At 43.8% G+C, this 21,197-nt stretch overlaps 1 protein-coding gene across 4 annotated transcripts in view; it reads left to right on the plus strand.

The window, feature by feature from the left end:
* Positions 1-14,241, plus strand: part of C2H6orf118 (chromosome 2 C6orf118 homolog) — a 29,151-nt gene extending 14,910 nt beyond the window's left edge. The window contains exons 6-10 of one of the 4 annotated variants that reach the window (XM_038740831.1): positions 2,567-2,622; positions 5,611-5,804; positions 9,467-9,520; positions 12,416-12,477; positions 14,041-14,241. In XM_038740831.1, coding sequence (XP_038596759.1) covers positions 2,567-2,622; positions 5,611-5,804; positions 9,467-9,520; positions 12,416-12,477; positions 14,041-14,110 — 436 coding nt within the window. In that variant the 3' untranslated portion in view covers positions 14,111-14,241. The remainder of the gene's footprint in view (positions 1-2,566; positions 2,623-5,610; positions 5,805-9,466; positions 9,521-12,415; positions 12,478-14,040) is intronic. The other 3 variants (XM_038740833.1, XM_038740832.1, XM_038740834.1) reach the window with 3 other exon arrangements.
* Positions 14,242-21,197: the final 6,956 nt, after the last annotated feature.

Raw genomic sequence — 21,197 nt, forward strand, 5'->3', positions numbered from 1 at the left:
GTGTTCTGTACTCAGTAGGTGCTCAATAAATATGATTGGGTGAATGAAGGAATAATCAAATGTGAGCATGTAACCATCCCTCAGCCTTCCTACTGCCCTCAAGTACTTTTTCTGGTGAGCAGGGATTTCCTTAGTGCTTAGGAGAAATCGAGTAATGGCAGCAGTAGAAATAGTAGTAGTAGTAATAGAAGTAATAATGGTATTTATTAAGTGCTTACTGTGTACTAAGTACTGAGAAAGAACATGCAGGTGGGAATTAGGCATGGCCCATGACCTTCGAGGGGCCAAAATCCAATATATGACAACTGATATATGACAATATCACATGACAGGGCATCACTTACCCTTTTTGGGTAAGCAGCATGGCTTAGTGGATAGAGCATGGGCCTGGGAATCAGAAGGTCATGGGTTCTAATCCCAGTTCCTGCATTTGTCTGCTGTGTGGCCTTGGTCAAGTCACTTCAGTTCTCTGTGCCTCACTTACCTCATCTGTAAAATGGGGATTGAGGCTGTGAGCCCCACATGGGACAGGGATTGTGTCCAACCAGATTTGCTTGCATCCACCCCAGCCCTTAGTAAAGTGCCTGGCAAAGTAGTAAGCACTTAACAAAATCACTATTATTATTATTATTACTATGGACACTGGTCTCTCAGGCCCCGGACTTCAGGTGTGGGGATTGTGGCTTCTCCATCTGAGCTTCCATAACTTTGTGGGAAGCCACAATCATTGATCTTCCCAAGTGGGAAGAGGGGTTGAGGCCTGGAGTCCCAAACAGCCCCCTCTCCTGACTATGGATTCAAAGTCCAAAGGTTGAAGTCTCCATGGCTCTAAGAGATTACCACTCACCCAGATGATGACGATACTACTACAAATAATTTTTAATGGTATTTTCTAATGGTACTTGTTAAGCATTTACTATGTTCCAGGCACTCTAGTTGATTTAATAGGGTAAATAAAAGATAATCAGATTAGATACATGAGGCTTGCAGTCTAAACCAGAAGAAGGAGAATTCAATCCTGGTTTTACAGATAAGGTAACTGGGGCACAGATAAGTTAAGTGACTTGCCTAAAGCCACAGAGCAGACAAATGGCAGAGCTGGGAATAGAACTCAGGTCCTCCAACAGATCCATGGTCTTTCCACTAGGCCATGCCTCTCCTCGAAGCATTTAGATTTCTTAATTTCTCCAGCATACTTTCACATCAGTTATCTCATTTTATCAACCCAACATACCACAGGATGATTCGTGTGAAAGTGCTTAACAAATTCAGTCATTCAGACAGTTATTAATAATAATAATGAAAATAATGAAAATTGTGGTATTTGTTAAGCCCTTACTGTCTGCCAGGCACTGTACTAAGCGATGGGGTGGATACAAACAAATGGAGTTGGACATAGTCCCTGTCCCACTTGGGGCTCATAGTCTCAATCCACATTTTACAGATGAGGTAACTGAGGCACAGAGAAGTGAAGTGACTTGTCCAAGGTCACACTGCCGGCGAGTGGCCAAGGCGGGATTAGAATCCACGATTCTGAATCCTAGGGCCATGCTCTATCCACACAGCTTCTCATTCCTCTTTTGTAAAATGGAGGAAGCAGCGTAGCCTAGTGGAAAAAGCACAGTCCTGGAAGTCAGAGGACCTGGGTTCTAATCCTCTGTCTTCTTTGTGACCCTGGGCGAGTGACTTAGCCTCTCTGAGCCACAATTCCCTCATCGGCAAAATGAGGATTCATTGCCTGATCTCCCTCCTACTTAGATTGAGAGCCCCGTCTGGAACCTAATTATCTACCCCAGCACTTAGTACAGTGCTTGGAATATAGTAAGTGTTTAACAAATATAATGATAATTATAATTATTATAAATAATAATGATAATACAGCAGAGGCTCAGGGAGGTCAGCAGATGACATTGTTTTTGGCCTTCATTAGATAAGTGGTGAGTTGAGTGGAAGAAAATGTGTTTTTCCTTTATTCCCTTCAGGTTATACCTCCTCTACCACCTGCAAGTCATTTACTAAAAATGGTTGGTAAATGCTCAGACTTCTTCTGCCCCACCCTCGCCCCACCTGCTACAAATCCATGTTCCCGCCCGCTTCCAGCTGCTCTCTACAGAAGCCAATTGGAGCTTAGAGCAGGACCCTTACAGAAACCTCATACATGGTTCTGTAATTATAACCCACCTGAAGGAATAGAGTGTGAATATTAATTCTATCGTACTGTCCCAAGCACTTAGTAGAATGCTCAGTACGTGCTTAACGAGCAGATTGATGTCAGTGGCTGCATATTGATTTGCCAAAGGTCACTGGCTTCCCAGTGGCTGGAATTGTGAGGAAAAACCGCTGCAAACTCCTTTAACTCCGGGTCACTTGTGGAAGAGCATTGTACAACACTGTCCTTGTTTGGAAAGCTGCAGAATGGAGCCTCAAGTCAAAATTTTGAGGTGCAGATGGAACAATTAACAAATCCTACTGCTACTTTGTCCTCACTAAGATGCCTGGTGAGGAATGGAAAAGAGCCTAGGTGTGACTCATTATGCGGGCTGTTTCTTCTCTTTCACCACGCTAGGCTGAGAAATGATTTGGAGATAAAACTGAAGAAACAGTCTGCTGACAGTGAGTCAGGTGAGTAACTACCTCTCTCAGGTTCCTGGGCCTCCATTTTGAGTCATGATTTGTGAGGTTGAGTTTACTTGAGTGGTGGGCTTGGGGATCCCCTCAGGATTCATATTCCCTCTTGAGACTGTAATCTCATCGTGGGCAGGGAATGTGTCTGCTTATTGTTGTATTGTACTCTCCCAAGTGCTTAGTACAGTGCCCTGCACACAGTAAACTCTTAATAAATATGATTGAATGAATGAAAGTGTTTGCCACACCTGACCCCCCACCTCAACACATATGTTCAAAACTTTACATTCTGTTTTTCCCCTTATGAGCAATTTCTTTTAGTAAGAGGTTAGGAATTGTGTCTACTATATCTGCTCTATTGTCCCTAGTGCTTAATACAGAAAGAGTGGTCAAAATCGCCTGTCTATTTGTTTTTATGGTATTTGTTATGTGCTTACTGTATTTTGGTATCATTAAGCACTTTGGGTCGAGCACTGATCTAAGATTTGGGGTAGATAAAAGTCACTCAGATTGGACACTGTCCCTGTCTCACCTGAGGCTTGCATTCTAAGAAGGAGGGAAAAGACATATTGAATCCGCATTTTACAGTTAAGGAAAGTGAAGCACAGAGAAATTAAGTGAATTGTCCAAGGTCACATAACAGGTAAAGTGGGAGAGGCAGTATTAGAACTCACATCCTCTGACTCCCATGGAGTGCATGGAAGTGTAATTGGTTGATTTGAAAGTAAAGTTTGGGATAATTTCTAGAGTGGACTCAATCTTCTGAATTTAACCTAGAAGCAAACAAATAATGATATTTATTGAGCACTTACTGTGTGCAGTGCATTGTAATACGCATTTGGGAAAGCACAGTTGGATGAAATGCTCCTTTCCTACAAGGGGGCTGATAGTCTACGGAGGGAGACAGGCATTTAAATAAATTACAGATAGGGGAAATAGAGTAAAAAGATATGTACATAAGTGCTCTGAGGCGGAGGTGTGTCAAAGGGGTATAAAACCTAGTGCATAGTCCACACAGAAGGGAGAGGGCATAGAGGAAGTGAGGGATTAGTCAGGGAAGGCCTCTTGGAGGAGATGTGGTTTTTGAATATGGGGAGAATGATCACCTGCCAGATAGGAAGGGGAAGTCAAGTCCAGAGAGAGCGAGAACATGGACAAGGGGTCAGTGACAAGGTAAGAAGCAGTATAATGGAAAGAACATGGGCCTGTGAGCCAGAGGACCTGGGTTCTAATCCTGTCTCCACCACTTTCTGCTGTGTGGCTTTCTCTGTGTCTGGATTACCTCATCTGTAAAATGGAGATTAAGACTGTGAGCCCTATATGGGCCACGGACTGCGTCCAACCTATTTATCTTGTATCTACCTCAGTGCTTAGTACAGTGCCTGGCACATAGTAAAAAACTTAACAAATACCATACAAAAGATTGACGAGAACAAGGCCAATTCAACTCTTGTAATGCCATCACAACACTTCCATGCTTCCCTGAGGTGGGAAAGGAAATAGGTTTGGTATCAGTCTAGCTATTGGCTAAAAAGTCTCCCCTTGAGCCCATGGAATCTTCTAGTTTGGGATTGGGTGGCAACCACAGTAAGTGCTCAATAAATATGATTGAATGAATGAATGAACCAGAAACTCCTTTTTTTAATAGTATTTAAGTGCTCACTATGGACCAGGCACTGTTCTAAGCGCTGGAATAGGACCCAGTCCCTGTCCCACATGGGGCTTGCAGTCTTACTCCCCATTTTACAGATGAAGTAAATGAGGCAGAGAGAATTGAAGTGACTTGCCCAACATCACACAGCAGGCATGAGGCAGAGACAGGATTAGAATCCAGATCCTTCTTACTCCCAGGCCTAGGCTTTAGCCACGAGGCCTTGCTGGTTCTCTGAGGGCAGGGATTGTGTCCACCCACTGTATTATACTCTCTCAACCACTTTGTACAGTGTTCTGCTTAGAGTACACCCAATACACTGTCAAGCACTGTTCTAAACACTGGAGAAAATACAGGTTAATCAGACTGGACGCAGTTCCTGTCCCTCTTAGAGCTCACAACATAAGTAAGAGGGAGAACAGGTATCGAAACCTTATTTTACAGTTAAGGAAACTGAGGCACAGAGAAGTTAAATGTCACCCAACATCACACAGCCAGTAAGTGACAGAGGCAGGATTAGAACCCAGATCCTCTGATTCCCAGGCTTGAGATCTTTCCACTAAACTACACTGCTTCCCAGTATTGAAGGTGAAGTTGCTTCCCCTTCTAGACTGTGAGCCCATTGTTGGGTAGGGACCATCTCTATATGTTGCCAACTTGTACTTCCCAAGCACTTAGTACAGTGCTCTGCACACAGTAAGCATTCAATAAATATGATTGAATGAATGAAGGTCACACAGAAAACAAGACAATTTGTAGGTGAAGTTGCAGTTCCTAGACCTGACAGTCATTGAAACCATTCATTAAATCATATTATTGAGCACTTACTGGGTACTAAGCACTTGCAAGAGTACAATACAGTTATAAACAGACACATTCCCTGCCCACAACGAGCTAACAGTCTAGAGATAACCATAGTACCATCCCAATTTTTGGAATTGACTTAGGTTTCCAGCAGTGTTGCCTGGTGGAAAGAGCACGGGTTTGGGAGCCAGAGGATCTGAGTTCTAATTGCAGCTCTCACTGCTTTCCTGCTGTGTGATCTTGGGCAAGTCACTTAATGTATCTGTGCCTCAATTTCCTCATCTGTAAAATGGAAAATCAATACCTTTTCTCTCTCCTCTTTGGACCCTAACCCCTGTGTGGGAATGCATCTGACCTTATTATCTTGCACTCACCCCAGTTCTTAACACCCGATAAATACTTTATCATAATTATCATTATTATTATTATGGAGAGCAGTATGGTTGCTATGAAATTCGGAACCCAGACCCAGGAAGATTGCTTATGGAGTGATGCCCTCTTCATCGTTTTGCCTTTTTCAATATTTCCAGATGCCTTGAGCAAGGACTTTGGCCAAAAAGCAGATGAAGGAAAGCAGCTTACCTTTTCTGAAAAGGTCGAAGAGAAGAGGCGTGAAGTGCTTCTGAAATGGGAGGAAATCCACGCCCTAGAACGAGAGATTAAAAGTACCATGACTCACACTGGGATCTCAAACATCATCGAGCAGAGTTTGAAGAGCATAGAGGTAACGATTCTCCTTTCGTTTTACGGTGAAGAAGCGGCTTTGCTCACTGCGGGGTCAAGCAGCCCCATGGAATTATATCTGGCAAAGATAGGGAAGTGAGGGACAAGGCACGATTGCTAAATTGAGCCATTTTGCTTCCACACATCCTCAACACACAGAGCCAAGAGAGGGCCCGAAGGTGAGGTTAACCAAGTGGAGAATGTGAAATGAGCATGCGCCGGATTATTGTTGAGGGTCAGGAAGAAGCCTTGATGTCTGGTTGAGGGAGTGAAGAGAACCATTTGGGCTTGGACTATCAAGAGGAAATTCTAGATTCCTCTAGACTTGTAAGCGTGTCGTGGGCAGGGAGCGTTTCTGTTTATTGTTAAACGCTTAGTACAGTGCTCTGCATTCAGTAAGTGCCCAGTGAAAATGATTGAATGGAATACCTTTGAATGAATAGAGAGGCTGAGTTGGCCAGAAGACCTGGTGAGTGCTCCAGGAGGTGAGGAGGAATACCAACCAGATCCTGACTCCACTCAGTGCCTGCCGTGTGACCTTGGGCACTTACCTTCCCCCTGCCTCAGTTCCCTCATCTGTAAAATAGGAATTTCCTGTTCACTTTCCCCCTTTAGATTGTGAGCTTCATGTGGTACATAGACTGTGCCTGACCTGATTATCCTTTATTTACCTCACCACGTAGTCATTGTTTAGCACATAGTAAGTGCTTAACAGATACCACAATTATTATGGAGAGAAGCAGTATGACCTAATGGAAAGGGCACAGGCTTGAGAGTCAGAGGACCTGGGTTCTAACCCCGGCTTTGCTACTTGTCTGCTGTGTGACCTTGGGCAAGTCACTTCACTTCTCTGTGCCTCAGTTACCTCATCTGTAAAATAAGAATTAAGACTGTGAGTCCTATGTGGGATCAGGACTGTTTCCAGAGTGATTATCTTGTATCTATCCCAGGGCTTTGTACAGTGCCCGGCACATAGTAAGCGCTTAACAAATACCACAATTATTGTTCTTAAGAATGAGATTGATATAATAAATGAAAGGAGATCCAAAATACAGCATACACAGAGGGAAAGATCTCCACCACTTGTGTGCTGCATGACCTTGTCTATTTCCTCTTGCCTAGCTTTCCTCATTTGTAAAATGGGGATTCAATACCTGTTCTTCCTCTCTCTTAAACTGCGAGTTCCAAGTGGGACATGGACTGTGTCCAACCTGCTGATCTTGCATCTACCCCAGGGCTTAGCAATGTGCTTGGCACATAGTAAACACTTTGCTAATATCGCTAGTAGAAGTAGTAGTAGCAACAGCAGCATTTATTGAGCTATTCCTGTGTGAAGAGCACCTTACTAGATATCTTTGAGTAATTTTAACGACTGAGGTGTAGCTAGAGTGTCCTTTTATCTAATTGTATACCAGTTTTCAGCTGGTCTGTCCCTTGTGGAACTGACATAGCACTGAGTGCCTTTATGCCCAGTATTTAAATTTAGAGAGGCCCAGCTTCCCAGCACTTGGGCTCCTGCCACCAAATTCCAGGGCGGAGAGGTTTCATCCATCTTCACAGTGACCAGGCAGGGGAATGCAATGTCTCTGGAGCAGGGTAGAGGCTGTGGAAACACAATGGTTTGGGCCTTGCATTTTCCCCCCACTGTCTCTCACAGTCCCTCCGAGCTGTTTTGCCACTAGGCTCACTTGATTGTCTCCTACCCATCTTATTTAAGTGATCAAGAGTAACTCCAGTGACTAGTGTCTCTAGGAGTGGTAGAATACCAATGGATTAGAATGGGATGGGCCTTTTAGGCCCGGACTCCATTTTGTCTGGCCAAGGCGCTATTTAAAGCGGGCTTGCATCACTGAGGGGGAAGTCAGGTTTGCAGGGTCAGGAATGGGTAAGTGTTAAGGAGAAACTAGATTAGGATGAGCAGGAGGGAGAAGCTGAGTGGTGATGACTCCTGAGGCAGTTCATCAGATGTAAACCTAAGGGTTTATCATAAAGACTAATGAAATTGTCAGAACTTCCTGGGGGAGGCCTCTCGTTCCCCGACATCTCTTAATACTTGCCATAGAGTAATTCGCAGGGGCTGACCGTCCAACTTGGAAGATGGGTTGATATCAGTTTGGGTTCCAAAATGCTAAAGGGCGGTGGCACGTATTTTATCCTTGGCAACCACGTTCTCCCAGATTTGTGACAAATTATTGTGTCTTCAAAGAAACCATGAGAAGCAGCAGTGTGGCCTAGTTGAAGATGCACAGGATAAGGAGTTAGAGGACCTGGGTTTAAATTCCAGCTCTGCCACTTGCCTCCCGTGTGACTGAGCAAATCATTTCCCTTCTCTGGCCTTAGTCTGCTCATTTGCAAAATGGGGACTCAGACTTTGGACTGCAAGCCCTGAGTGGGGCAGGAAATGTGTCTGGTTTGATTAACTTGTAACTGCATAGCACTTAGCCCAGTGCTTGAGTTTGTACCATTATTATTTTCATTGTTATCATTAATAGTAGTAGTGGTAATAATAAACCACTTTGGGTAGATTCTCTAAACCGTAAGCTTGTCCTCTAGACTGCAAGCTCCTTCTGGAGAGGGAGCATGCCTGCAACCTCTGTTATACTGAACTTTCCCAAGGGTTTAGTACAGTGCTCTGCACGTGGTAAGCACTCAATAATTACCTTTGATTGATTGATTGGGCTGCACCAGGAAAAACCTGGTCACCCTAGAAATGTAAGCAGAAAATGTGATACTTCGTGCAATTAGCTCTCATTGTATAAGGAACATGGATAAAATCCACAAAAAAAAAAAAAACAGAAAGGGTTTTAACAAGGACTTTCTGAACAAAATCCAATGCAAGCGAATTCATTTGGACAATTGCACTTTCCTAAACTGACATCATCCCATCTTTCAGGATGGACAGTCAATCCGTGGGAATTATTCTAGAAAAAATATTTAGAGGTGTTGAGGAATGAGAGGCCTTTCCAAAATGGATCTGATCTAGTTTTATTAGTCTTTTAGATAATCCAGGTACCTGTAGGTTTGCAAATGATAAATTACCTCAAGAGTCATCATCATCACTTGGGCCTAGTGGAAAGAGCCCCAGCCTGGGAGGCAGACCTGAGTTCTAATCCTGGCTCTGCCACTTGCCTGCTGTGTGATCTTGGGCAAGTCTATTCACTTTTCCGTGCCTCCGTTCCCTCATCTGTAAAATGTAGATTAAATCATCCTCCCTCTGATTTAGGCTGCAAGCCCCATATGGGAAAGGAACTGTGTCCAACCTGATTATTTTGCATCTATCCCGGTACTTATCAGTGCATGACATAGAGTAAACACTTTTTTATAGTATTTAAGTCCTTACTATGTGCCAGGCACTGTTGTAAGCCTGGGAAGATACAAGCTAATCAGGTTGGACACAGTCCATGTCTCACATGGGAGTCTGAATCTGATTAGATTGTGTCTACCCCAGTGCTTATTACAGTGTTTGGCACATATTAATACCATAAAAAACAAGCTATTTTTGGTGATTCAGGGAACATGTCTACTAACTCTGCTGCATTATACTCTCCCAAGTGGTTAGTACAGTGCTCTGTACAGAATAGTCATTCAACAGATACCAGTAACTGGGAAAAAGAACATTGCAAAAATGACCTTATGCAGAAATCTTTGTCATTTCTCCTTCAGACCGAAATAATGAAATTTGAGGCAATCAATGGAATTTTAAAGAGAAAATCAAATGTGAGTATCTTGAGTCTCGGTTTGCTCAGAAAGCGATTGCCCAGGTTGGATAAATTATGATGATCATGGCCCTTGGAAAGTGTACCAAACACTGTACTAAGTGCTGGGGTAGGACGGACACAGTCCCTGTGCAACATAAAGCTAGCTCACAGTTTAAATTAGGATTATATCCTACTTCCTCCTACTTAATTTCACAGATGAGGGAACTGAGGCCCAGAGAAGTGAAGCGACTTGCCCGAGGTCACACAGCAGACAAGCAGCAGAGCTGGATTAGAACCCAGCTCCTCTGAACGCTAGGCCCAGGCGATTTCCACTAGGCTACTCTAAATCCTCTCCAGGCTTCTGTGACTACTAGAGGTCAGGATCAGAGCTGGGAGGGACAAAGGGACCCAAGTCAAACTCTATTCAATCGTTCATTTGATTGCATTTATTGAGTGCTTACTGTGTGCAAAGCATTGCACTATGCTCTTGGGAGAGTATAATACAACAAATACAGCCTGTAACTCTAGCCAGACTGGTGCTGCTACCCTCATGGCACTTGGGTTACGCAGTCCTGGAAGGGACCTGGTAAACTGGGCCTGCCTGTGTTCCCTAAAGGTTCAGGGTGTCTCAGGAGAGTTGCAGGAAAGGGCTGGCCTTGCCTGGATGTGATGAGGGAGGTGAGAAGCAGTGTGGTTTAGTGGAAAGAGCACGGGCTTGGGAGTCAGAAGTTGTGGGTTCTAATCCCAGCTCCACCACTTGTCAGCTGTGTGACTTTGGGCGAGTCACCCCACTTCTCTGGGCCTCAGTTCCCTCATCTGTAAAATGGGGATTAAGACTGTGAGACCCACGTGGGACAACCTGATTACCTTGTCTCTACCCCGGTGCATAGAGCTGTGCTTGGCACATAATAAGCACTTAACAAATACCATCATTATTATTATCACAGAAGAGCCATGATCCCATCTCACCACTGGGATAATTCATTCCCTAGATTAGAATCCAGTTTAGGCCAAGAACAGACCCGGATTCTAATTCCGACTCCCTCCACTTGTCTGCTGTGTGACCTTGTGCAAGTCACTCTACTTCTTTGTGCCTGTTACCTCATGTGGAAAATGGGGGTGAGGATCGTGAGCCCCATGTGGGACAGGGACTATGTCCAACCTAAAAAACTTTTATCTCTCCCAGCACTTAGAAAAGTGCCTGGCACATATTAAGTGCTTAAGAAATACCTCAGGAAAAAACAAACCTGAAGACACTCCTATCTCTCTCCCTTCCTATAATGCTGCCCCAATCCTGATCCATTTCTGGGAGAAGCAGTGTAGCCTAGTGGAAAGAGCATTGGCCAGGGTGGCAGAGGACCTGGATTTTAATCCCAGCTCTTCCTCTTGCCTGTTGTGTGACCTTGGGCAAGTCACTTCACTTCTTCAGACCTAGACTTCCTCATCTGTAAAAAGAGAATTCAGTATCTGTTCTCTGTCCCCTTTAGACTGTGAGCCCCATGTACTACAGGAGCTGTGTACCCCCTCATTACATGGGAGCTCGTTGTGGGCAGGAAATGTCTGTTTATTGTTATAGTGTACTCTCCCAAGTGTTTAGTACAGTGCTCCGCACACAGTAAGCACTCAATAAATGCAATTGAATGAATGAATGAATTATCCTATATCTACTGCAATGCTTGGAACATAGCAAGCGCTCAACAAATACACCAATTATTATTATTTATTAGATCAGACCAGCCAGGGTCAGTGGGGGTCTCAGTGACTCCCAAACTGCCCCAGAGTCTGGGTTTAAGCCGGGAGCTACCATTTAAAGTACCCCAACCTATTTCGTCTAGCAACCACCGTGATGAAAAGTACTTCCCCATAGAGTCACCATTACCCATTCCCTAGTTTTGCTCCAGAGAAAGGCCGGGAAGGGTGCAGAAAACCTGCTTGTAGCTCATAATAATGATAATGATGGCATTTATTAAGCACTTACTATATGCAAAGCACTGTTCTAAGTGCTGGGGAGGTTACAAGGTGATCAGGTTGTCCCACGGGGGGCTCACAGTCTTAATCCCCATTTTACAGATGAGGTAAGTGACTTGCCCAAAGTCACACAGCTGACAATTGGCAGAGCTGGGACTTGAACCCAAAGCTCATGATGCAAAACCACCCACCTCCAGTGAGCTCATTGTAGGCAGGGGATGCGTCTGATGTATCATCAAGTTGTACTCTCCCAAGAGCATAGTACAGTGCTCTGCGCACAGAAAGTGCTCAAGAAATACGAGTGATTGATTGCTTCATTAAGCTAAGTCATCCAGTCCTGAAAAGTCCGTGTGGTCAGACACTGGGAGCAATGTTTGATTTCTTTCAAACAACTAGGGGTCTGATTTGTAGACCACCACTTCTGTTGTGCAGAAGCTGCACTGAAAGCTGAGTGCTCTTAAAGAATAAAAGCACCTCCCGAAGTTCCCAAGCTACAGAAGCAGCATGGCATAGTGGATAGAGCACAGGCCTGGGAGTCCATAGGTCATGGGTTCTAATCCCGGCTCCCTCTACTTGCCTGCTTTGTGACCTTGGGTGAGTCGCTTCACTTCTCTGGGCCTCGTTACCTCATCTGTAAAATGGAGATCGAGAGGGGGAGTCCCATGTAGGACAGGGACAGTATCCAATCCGATTTGCTTGTATCCATTCAGCACTTAGTATGGTGCCTGGCACAAAGAAAGTGCTTAACAATTACCACAATTATTATTATTACTACTACTTTCGGGTAGGAACTTCAGGCCTGGAAAAATTGGGCTCAGTATTTAGAAAGGATGTACGTTGGGAAACAGAGTTTCCCCCATGTCTCTGTCTAGGATAGGGGCTAACTGACCCTCAGGATATTGATATCCTATAAAACGAGGCAATTTTTTGATTCTCCTTCTGACAGGATCTTGAGAGTATCATTACAAATGCTTTAAACAAGCATAAAGTCAGCCAAGAAGATCAGGAGTAAGTATGACTTCTCCATCATCATCATTAGTGGTACTTATTGAGCACTCACTGTATGCAGAGCCCTGTACAAAGTGTTTGGGAGAGTACTTGTATCCTTTATCCATTAACTTGTATCCATTAGAGAAGCAGCGTGGCTCAGTGGAAAAGAGCACGGGCTTTGGAGTCAGAGGTCATGGGTTCAAATCCCGGCTCCGCCAGTTGACAGCTGTGTGACTTTGGGCATGTCACTTCACTTCTCTGTGCCTCAGTTACCTCATCTGTAAAATGGGGGTGAAGACTGTGAGCCCCCCGTGGGACAACCTGATCACCTTGTAACCTCCCCAGTGCTTAGAACACTGTTTTGCACATAGTAAGTGCTTAATAAATACCATTATTATTATTACAACAGAGTCAGTAGCTACGTTCCCTGCTCACAGCAATCTTATAGTCTAGAGGGGGAGGCAGATGTTAATATAAATAAATAATTGATGAAATATAAATTTAAAGGTATGTACATGAATGCCATGGGGCTTTTTTATGGTTTTTGTTAAAGGGCTTACTATGTGCCAGACACTGTGCTAAACACTGGGGTAGATAGATTCAAGGTACTCAGATCCTACAATGGGGTGATGTTCTAACTAGGAGGGAGAAAGGGGATTAAATCTCCATTTTGCAGGTGAGGGAACTGAGCCACAGAGAAGTTAAGCGACTTGTCCAAGATCTGGAGTTTCTTCTTGATACAGAGGGAGTCGGATAGCCGTGTCTCCCCCTCCTAGACTATGAGCCTGCTGTTGGGTAGGGACCATCTCTATATGTTGCCAACTTGTACTTCCCAAGTGCTTAGTACAGTGCTCTGCACACCGTAAGCACTCAATACGACTGAATGAATGAATGAACGAATGAATTAGAGTTTTTGAGAGGTGAAGGAAGTTCAGTTTAGTACCTGATGACCCATAAATCTGAGGAAGCAGCAAGACTTAATGGAAAGAGCTTGAGATTGAGAGTCAGATGACTAGGATTTGAGTCCAAGTACTACCACTGGTCAGCTATCTATGACTATGAACAAGTGTTTAACTTCTCCGCGCCTTGATTTTTTTAATCCGATAAATTAGTGAGGCCCTTGTGGAACAGGGATTGCGTCCTATCTCATCACCTTGCATTTACCCCAGCTAATAGTAAAGTCTTAATAAAGATCATGATTAGAGAAGCCATGTGGCTTGGCGGAAAGAGCATGGGCTTGGGAGTCAGAAGACGTGGGTTGTAATCCCAGGTCCACCACTTGTCTGCTGTGTGACCTTCGGCAAGCCACTTCACTTCTCTGTGCCTTAAGTTACCTCATCAGGAAAAGGGAGATGAAGTTTGTGAGCCCTTCATGGGACAACCTGATTACCTTGTGTCTACCCCAGTGCTGTGCGCATAGTAAGCAGTTAACAAATGCGATAATTATTATTACTATTATTAACTTCAATGAACAGAGCATGGTTCTACTGATATTTATTAATTTTTATAGATACTTTGCTCCTAAAGCAGATCTCATTCTGTCCTTTCATCTTACATACTGTGTTTATTGTCTATTTGAAGGAAGATGTGGAATTTACTAGAGACCTCCGTAACCCCTGAAAATGGAACAATGGAAAGTGTCCTTGATTAGTTGGAAAAATAGACCTTGAGATCATCTGGAGCACCTGGGTTTGCGCTCTTCAAGATTTTAGCCATGCAAATCGAATCCTAATGTGCCAGTCATCTTAAAACCAAACCCAATATGAAAATTCAGCTGGGAACCCTGACATTTCTGTGTTATGTCTTTTTGCCGAAGCAGGTGTTATGTATATGTTGTCTGCGAAGTTGTGAACCTTCGAATCATGCATCTAGATGCAATATAGCACAGGGATGCAGTGGTTTACTCCTCGGTGAGCCCCTGCCGTATTGTTCAGAGTGGAAAACATCTTCAGAAGCTGCTCAGGCAGAATGGTGGCTGGGAGAACAGGCTATGTCCCAGGCTGTCAACATTTACATCATGTCTAGCAGACATGTACTTCCCAAGCGCTTAGTACAGTGCTCTGCACATAGTAAGTGCTCAATAAATATGATTGATTGATTGATGTCTAGCAGACATGTACTTCCCAAGCGCTTATTACAGTGCTCTGCACACAGTAAGCGTTCAATAAATACGATTGAATGAATGAATGTTAAATGGCCTGATGGATGGACCCTTTAAAATCTCTATCCCTGGGTGGACACTAAATTGCCACTTCTTGACCTAGTGGATTTGTATCCCATCTCAGAGATGACAGCTCTATCCATTCATTCCCTTATTTCTGTCCTCCTAATGTCGTTTTCCCATGTAGACTTTGCTCTCTGAGGAGTTTTCACAAATGACCTGTAGAGGGCAGATTCACACAGCTTTAGGGAAGAAGAAAAGCAAAATCATTTTTGTGGAAAAATAATTCAGGCAGATGCATAATAATAATAATAATAATAATAATAATAATAATAATAATGGCATTTTTTAAACACTTACTATGTGCAAAGCACTTGTAAGCGCTGGGGAGGATACAAGGTAATCAGGTTGTCCCATATGGGGCTCACAGTCTTAATCCCCATTTTACAGATGGGGTCACTGAGGCACAGAGAAGTTAAGTGACTTGCCCAAAGTCACACAGCTGACAAGTGGCGGAGGCGGGATTAGAACCCATGACCTCTGACTCCCAAGCCCGTGCTCTTTGCATTGAGCCAAGCTGCTTCTCTCTACACACTGCTCATCTTTCTACTTTTCAAATGACAGTGAATGATTTAGGGGTAAAATAGGGGGTATAATAAATAGACTCTTTATCCATGCATGAAATCCTTGAACACTAGTCCATTTAAAGACTGGACCTTATTATTTCTTGGTCCAAGAAGGGCAAACTTAATGTTCTGGGATTTTTGCATTTTGTATTTCTTGTCCAAGGATTGCAGTACTAATTGATACTAATTTTTAGTGTTCAGCTTCACAGTTTTTAAAGAAAAAGATTTCAAAGTCCAACCACTGCAGTAGTTTCCCAGTAAGTCTGCTTTTTTGTCCTTTAAATGGCATTTGTTAAGCACTTACTATGCGCCAGGCACTGTTCTAATGCTGGGGTAGATACAAGATAATCAGGTAGGACACAGTCCATGTCCCTCGTGGGGCTCATAGTCATCATCCCCATTTTACAGGTGAGGTTACTGAGGCACAGAGAAGTGAAATGATTTGCTCAAGGACACACAGCAAAGAACCCAGGTCTTTTTTTTTTTTTTTTGCTGCAGTCAATCAGTGGTATATATTGAGCACTTATTGTGTGCAGGGCACTGTACTAAGCTTTTGAGAGCACACTACAACAGAGTTGATCTACTCTGTTCCCTGCCCGTAGCGAATTAATAGTCTAAAGGGAATCAATCCATTAATCAATAGTACTTACGGACTACCTATGGTGCAGAGGGCACTGTATTAAGCACTTGCGAGAGAACAACAGAACTCATTCCCTGTCCGTAAGGAGCTTCCAATTTACAGGAGGACAATAAGGCTATGAGCAGTGAACACTACGATGTTTTCACCGTATTCAGTGTAAATACAATTATATTTCTTCTGGTTGGCCATATAGACCCTGTCCCAACCAACTCCTGATGGGGAATGGATGGGTTTCAGATTGGAGTTTGAACAATCAGGAGCAAACCGGCTTGGGGAGATTAACAGGCCTTGTCTCCAACCCTTTGCAAACATCTGGCCCAAACCCCTATGCCCTTGTCCTCTAGACTGTAAGATTGTTGTGGGCAGGGAGTGTGTCTTTTATATTTGCTATATTGTACTCTCCGAAGAGTGCTCTGCACACAGGAAGCGCTCAATAAATGTTTGACTGACTCTTGGGTAATATCTCAACCCCCCGAGGAGTCGAGACAGGCAAATGTGCAAGAAGCATCAGTCTTCTTGCCCCTAACTGGCTCCTCTGGGGCCTGAACCACCATAAAGAGAAGCAGCATGGTGTAGTGGATAGAGCACCGCCCGGGGAACCAGACCTGGGTTCTAATCCCGATAACACCACTTGTCTGCTGTGTGACCCTGGATAAGTCACTTCACTTCCCTGGGCCTCAGTTACCTCATCTGAAAATGGATAAAGACTGTGAGCCCTACATGGAACAACCTGATAACCGTGTATCTACCCACATTGCTTAGAACAATACTTGGCACATAGTAAATGCTTAACAAATATCAAAATTAGGAGAGGCAGCATGGCTCAGTGGAAAGAGCACGGGCTTGGGAGTCAGAGGTCATGGGTTCTAATCCCGGCTCCACCACATGTCAGCTGAGTGACCTTGGGCAAGTCACTTAACTTCTCTGAACCTCAGTTACCTCAGCTGTAAAAATAGGGATTAAGACTGTGAGCCCCACGTGGGACAACCTGATCACCTTGTATCCCCCCAGCGCTTAGAACAGTGCTTGGCACATAGTAAGCGCTTAACAAATGCCATCATTATTATTATTATTATTGTTGGTGAGTAAAACACTTTGCCTTAATGTTGTTGTACAGGTTATTGCCAGGAGATGGGGATATTTCCTTTATCACTGTCACATAATAATAATAATGATGGCATTTATTAAGCGCTTACTATGTGCAAAGCACTGTTCTAAGCGCTGGGGAGATTACAAGGCGATCAGGTTGTCCCACAGGGGACTCACAATCTTAATCCCCATTTTACAGATGAAGTAACTGAGGCATAGAGAAGTTAAGTGACTTACCCAAAGTCGCACAGCTAACAAGTGGCGGAGCTGGGATTTGAACCCATGACCTCTGACTCCAAAGCCTGTGCTCTTTCCACGGAGCCATGCTGCTTCTCATACTTCTCATATGCTTCACATATGAGCTCTTTAGGATTTTCCCTGAATTAATGTAGTTTCTACTTCTGGATCAATTTTTTAAAATCAAGATTAAATTAGCTTGTCACCACTGTCACTCCACTATAAAGTGACGTGGTCTAGTGGAAACAGCACGGGCCCGAGAGTCAGAGGACCTGGGTTCTAATTCTTGCTCTACCACTGGCCTGCTAGGTGACCTTGTGCAAGTCTTAACTTAACTGTTAAGGACTTAACTTCCCTGTGCCTCAGTTTCCTCAACCATAAAATGTGAATTCAATATCCATTCTCCCTCTAACCTAGACTCTGAGTCCCATGTGGGACAGGGACTGTATCTAACTCCATTAATATGCATTTACTACAGTCCTTTGAACGGTGCTTGATATATAATAAGCACTTTAAATACCATTAAAAAAACTATTTCAGAATCAAGATGTTGAAGTAGCAAAATTTTACATGCAAGCAGGGGACCCAATAAATTGAATAAAGCACACTTACTTTAACGTCTAACAGTATTATTTCCCAACAACAGTTATGGTGTTGAGAATCCCTTTAAGCTATTTGCAGTACTTTATAATTCCGGAAAGTGGTAATATTCTTGCCGAAACCTTTGCTGTTCAGATGCTGTTGCATCTAAAAATAAAACTCCAGATGTTTGAGATTTAAAGTCAATCATTACCTGCATTTAAAAGGCACCCCTTAAAACATCACCTTGCTAGCAGCGGGGGTGATTTGAAGCTACTCAACTGAAATAAATCAATGAATGGTATTTATTGAGTGCTTGCTATGTGCAGAGCACTGTACTAAGCTTTTGGGAGAGTACAATCAGAATTAGTAGTACAGATAGAACAGAATTAGCAGACACGTTCCCTGCCCATAGCGAGCTTACTAGATGGAATTATTCTTTTTCTGCTATGGGGCTTGGGCAAGTCATTTGACTTTTTTGTGCCTCAGTTACCTCATCTGTGAAATAGGGGTTAAGACTGTGAGCTCTATGTGGAACAGGGAGTGTTTCTAACCCTATTTGCTTGAATCCACCCCGGCACTTGGTACAGTGCCTGGCACGTAGTAAGCACTTAACAAATGCCATAATACTAATTATTATTCATTCATTCAATTATATTTATTGAGCACTTACTGTGTGCAGAATACTTTACTAAGCGCTTGGGAGAGTACAATACAGCAATCAACAGTCATAGTCCCTGCCCACAATGGGTTTACAGTCCAGAGCCGGTGAGAGAGGCATCAATACAAATAAATAAAATGACAGATATGTGCATAAGTGCCCTGGGCCTGGGAGCAGGGAAGAGCAAAGGGAGAAAGGCAGGGTGACACAAATTATTATTCTACTTGGACAAATTCTTATGATGGCTTACACCCTTGAAAGACAACATTATGAGAACCAGCATGATTTAGTGGAAAGATCACAGGCCTGATGGTCATGGCGTGCTAATCCCAGTTCTGCCTATTGTCTGCTATGTAACCTTGGGCAAGTCACTTTGCTTGTGGCCGCATCCAGCCTGATTAGAACAGCAATAAGTAAGGGAGTAAGTAAGAAATTAGATAATAAATGATTAACAAATACAAAAAACCTAGGAAATAGATGCTTTAACTCTTTTAATGCTCTTCAAATTGTTTGTTCTTCCACTGAAACGATCTGTTGAAATATACTGGGATGTATATGGGGGTCTACAGAAGCATAATAAGAGGTTTACAGGGAGGCATAGAGAGAGAAAAGCCAGGGACTTAAATTAGTGGCAAGTTTCTGTGAAAAAGAACTGCTGGCTGAGTTAACAGCTCAAGAGACGCAGCATGGCCTAATGGGTAGAGCACAAACCCGGGAGTGAGATGGACCTTGGTTTTAATCCTGGCTCTACCACCTATTAGGTGTCAGGCACTGTACTAAGCACTGGGGTAAGATACAAGCTAATCAGGTTGGACACAGTCTTAATCCCCATTTTCCAGATGAGGGAACTGAGGCACAGAGAAGTTAAGTGACTTGCCCGTCACACAGCACGCAAGAGGGGGATTAGAACCCAGGTCCCTCTGATTTCTAGGCTGGGGCAGAGACGAAACTGCTAGACTGTAAGCTTGTTATGGGCAGAGAACGTGTCTGCTAATTCTAATTTATTGTGATAATAATGATGGCATTTATTAAGCGTTTACTATGTGCAAAGCACTGTTCTAAGCGCTGGGGAGGTTACAAGGTGATTAGGTTGTCCCAGGGGGGCTCACAGTCCTAATTCCCATTTTACAGATGTACACTCCCTAGTGCTTAGTACAGTGCTCTGAACACAATAAGCACTCACTACATACCCTTGATTTATTTATTACCTGTCTCCCCCTCTAGACTGTAAGCTCTTTGTGGGCAGGGGACATGTCTGCTATTTCTATTTTATTGCACTCTCCCATAAACTTAATACAGTGCTCTGCACATCGTAAGCACTCAGTAAATACCACTGATTGATTTAATGGAATTGCAAGGTCAAAGTATAAAACTAGAGGAACAAGAAAACTAGAGAGACTTTATGGAACAGCTCTCGGAGGTAAGAAAGCTGTTGGGGAACAGACCAACAGAAAATGCTGCTTCTCCTCTGTGGTAATAATAATAATGATGGCGTTTGTTAAATGCTTACCATGTGCTAAGTGCTGTAATAAGTGCTGGGCTAGATATCAGGCAATCAGGTTCATTATCTGTCTCACAGTCTAAGAAGGAGGGAGCACAGGTATTGAATCCCCATTTTGCAAAAGAGCAAACGGAGGAACAGAGAAGTGGCTTAGTGGAAAGAGCACAGACTTGGGAGTCCGAGGTTGTGGGTTCTAATCCCATCCCGGCCACTTGTCAGCTGTGTGACTTTAGGCAAATCCTCATCTATGATGAAGACTGTGAGCCCCACGTGGGACAACCTGATTACCTTGTATCTACCCCAGTGCTTAGAACAGTGCTTGGCAAATAGCTATTCTTAAAAAATACCATTTAAAAAAAAAGGTCATATAGTGGGTGAGTGTTGGAGCCTGGATTAGAACTCAGGTCCTCTGACTTCCAGTCCCATGCTCTTTCCACTAGGCCCCGCTGCTTCTCTAGGGAAAGAATGAGTCTGATGGTCACCTTAAATCTGGAATATTGAATGAAAAACAAGAGAACTCGATCTAGGGGATTTATGAAGTTGGGAAGGGCATATGTCCCATGGGTAGTGGCAACGCTGGATGTTGTTGTCTTGTTTTTTTTTAAATGGTATTTTTAAGCACTCGTTATGCTCCAGGCACTGTCCTAAGTACAAGCTAATCAGGTTGGACACAGCCCACGTCCCACATGGGGCTCAGTCACAATCCTCATTTTACAGATGAGGTAACTGAGATACGGAGAAGGTAAGTGACTTGCCCCAGGATTAGAACCCAGATCCTCTGACTCCCAAGCCCTGACCCTGACTAGGCCATGCTGGATGTTGTTACGTCTGTCGTCTCCTGCTCTCCTGGCCATTTGAGTTAAAATCTAAAAGTTATTCACCTGAAGAGTTCAGCATAGGGTATGCAGACACGTCCCCCCGTTGGTATCCCCCTGTGTTAATCCCCTCAATCCTAGCTAAACTGGTAGTCTTGCAGACAAGATGATCCCAAGGGGCTGCCTCGGGCTGGCCTGGGTTTTTTTTATCGCCACTGCTATCACCCCTCACCCCTCGGTACCTGCATCCTTTAGCTTAGGACAGCCCCATAAGAGCCTCAGCCCCTTCTCAGAACAGGAGAGAGGAAAAGAGGAGCCTGTCCCACAGCCGGCAAACAAAGTTCATGATCGCAGGATCGCCTCTGACCCCGGTCTGCTGAAAGTCCTGGGAAGATCTACCGGGATGGGAGAGCGCGGACGGGAGGTGGG

This window comes from Tachyglossus aculeatus, chromosome 2 (genome assembly GCF_015852505.1).
Source record: "Tachyglossus aculeatus isolate mTacAcu1 chromosome 2, mTacAcu1.pri, whole genome shotgun sequence".
NCBI classification, from domain to species: Eukaryota; Metazoa; Chordata; class Mammalia; order Monotremata; family Tachyglossidae; genus Tachyglossus; species Tachyglossus aculeatus.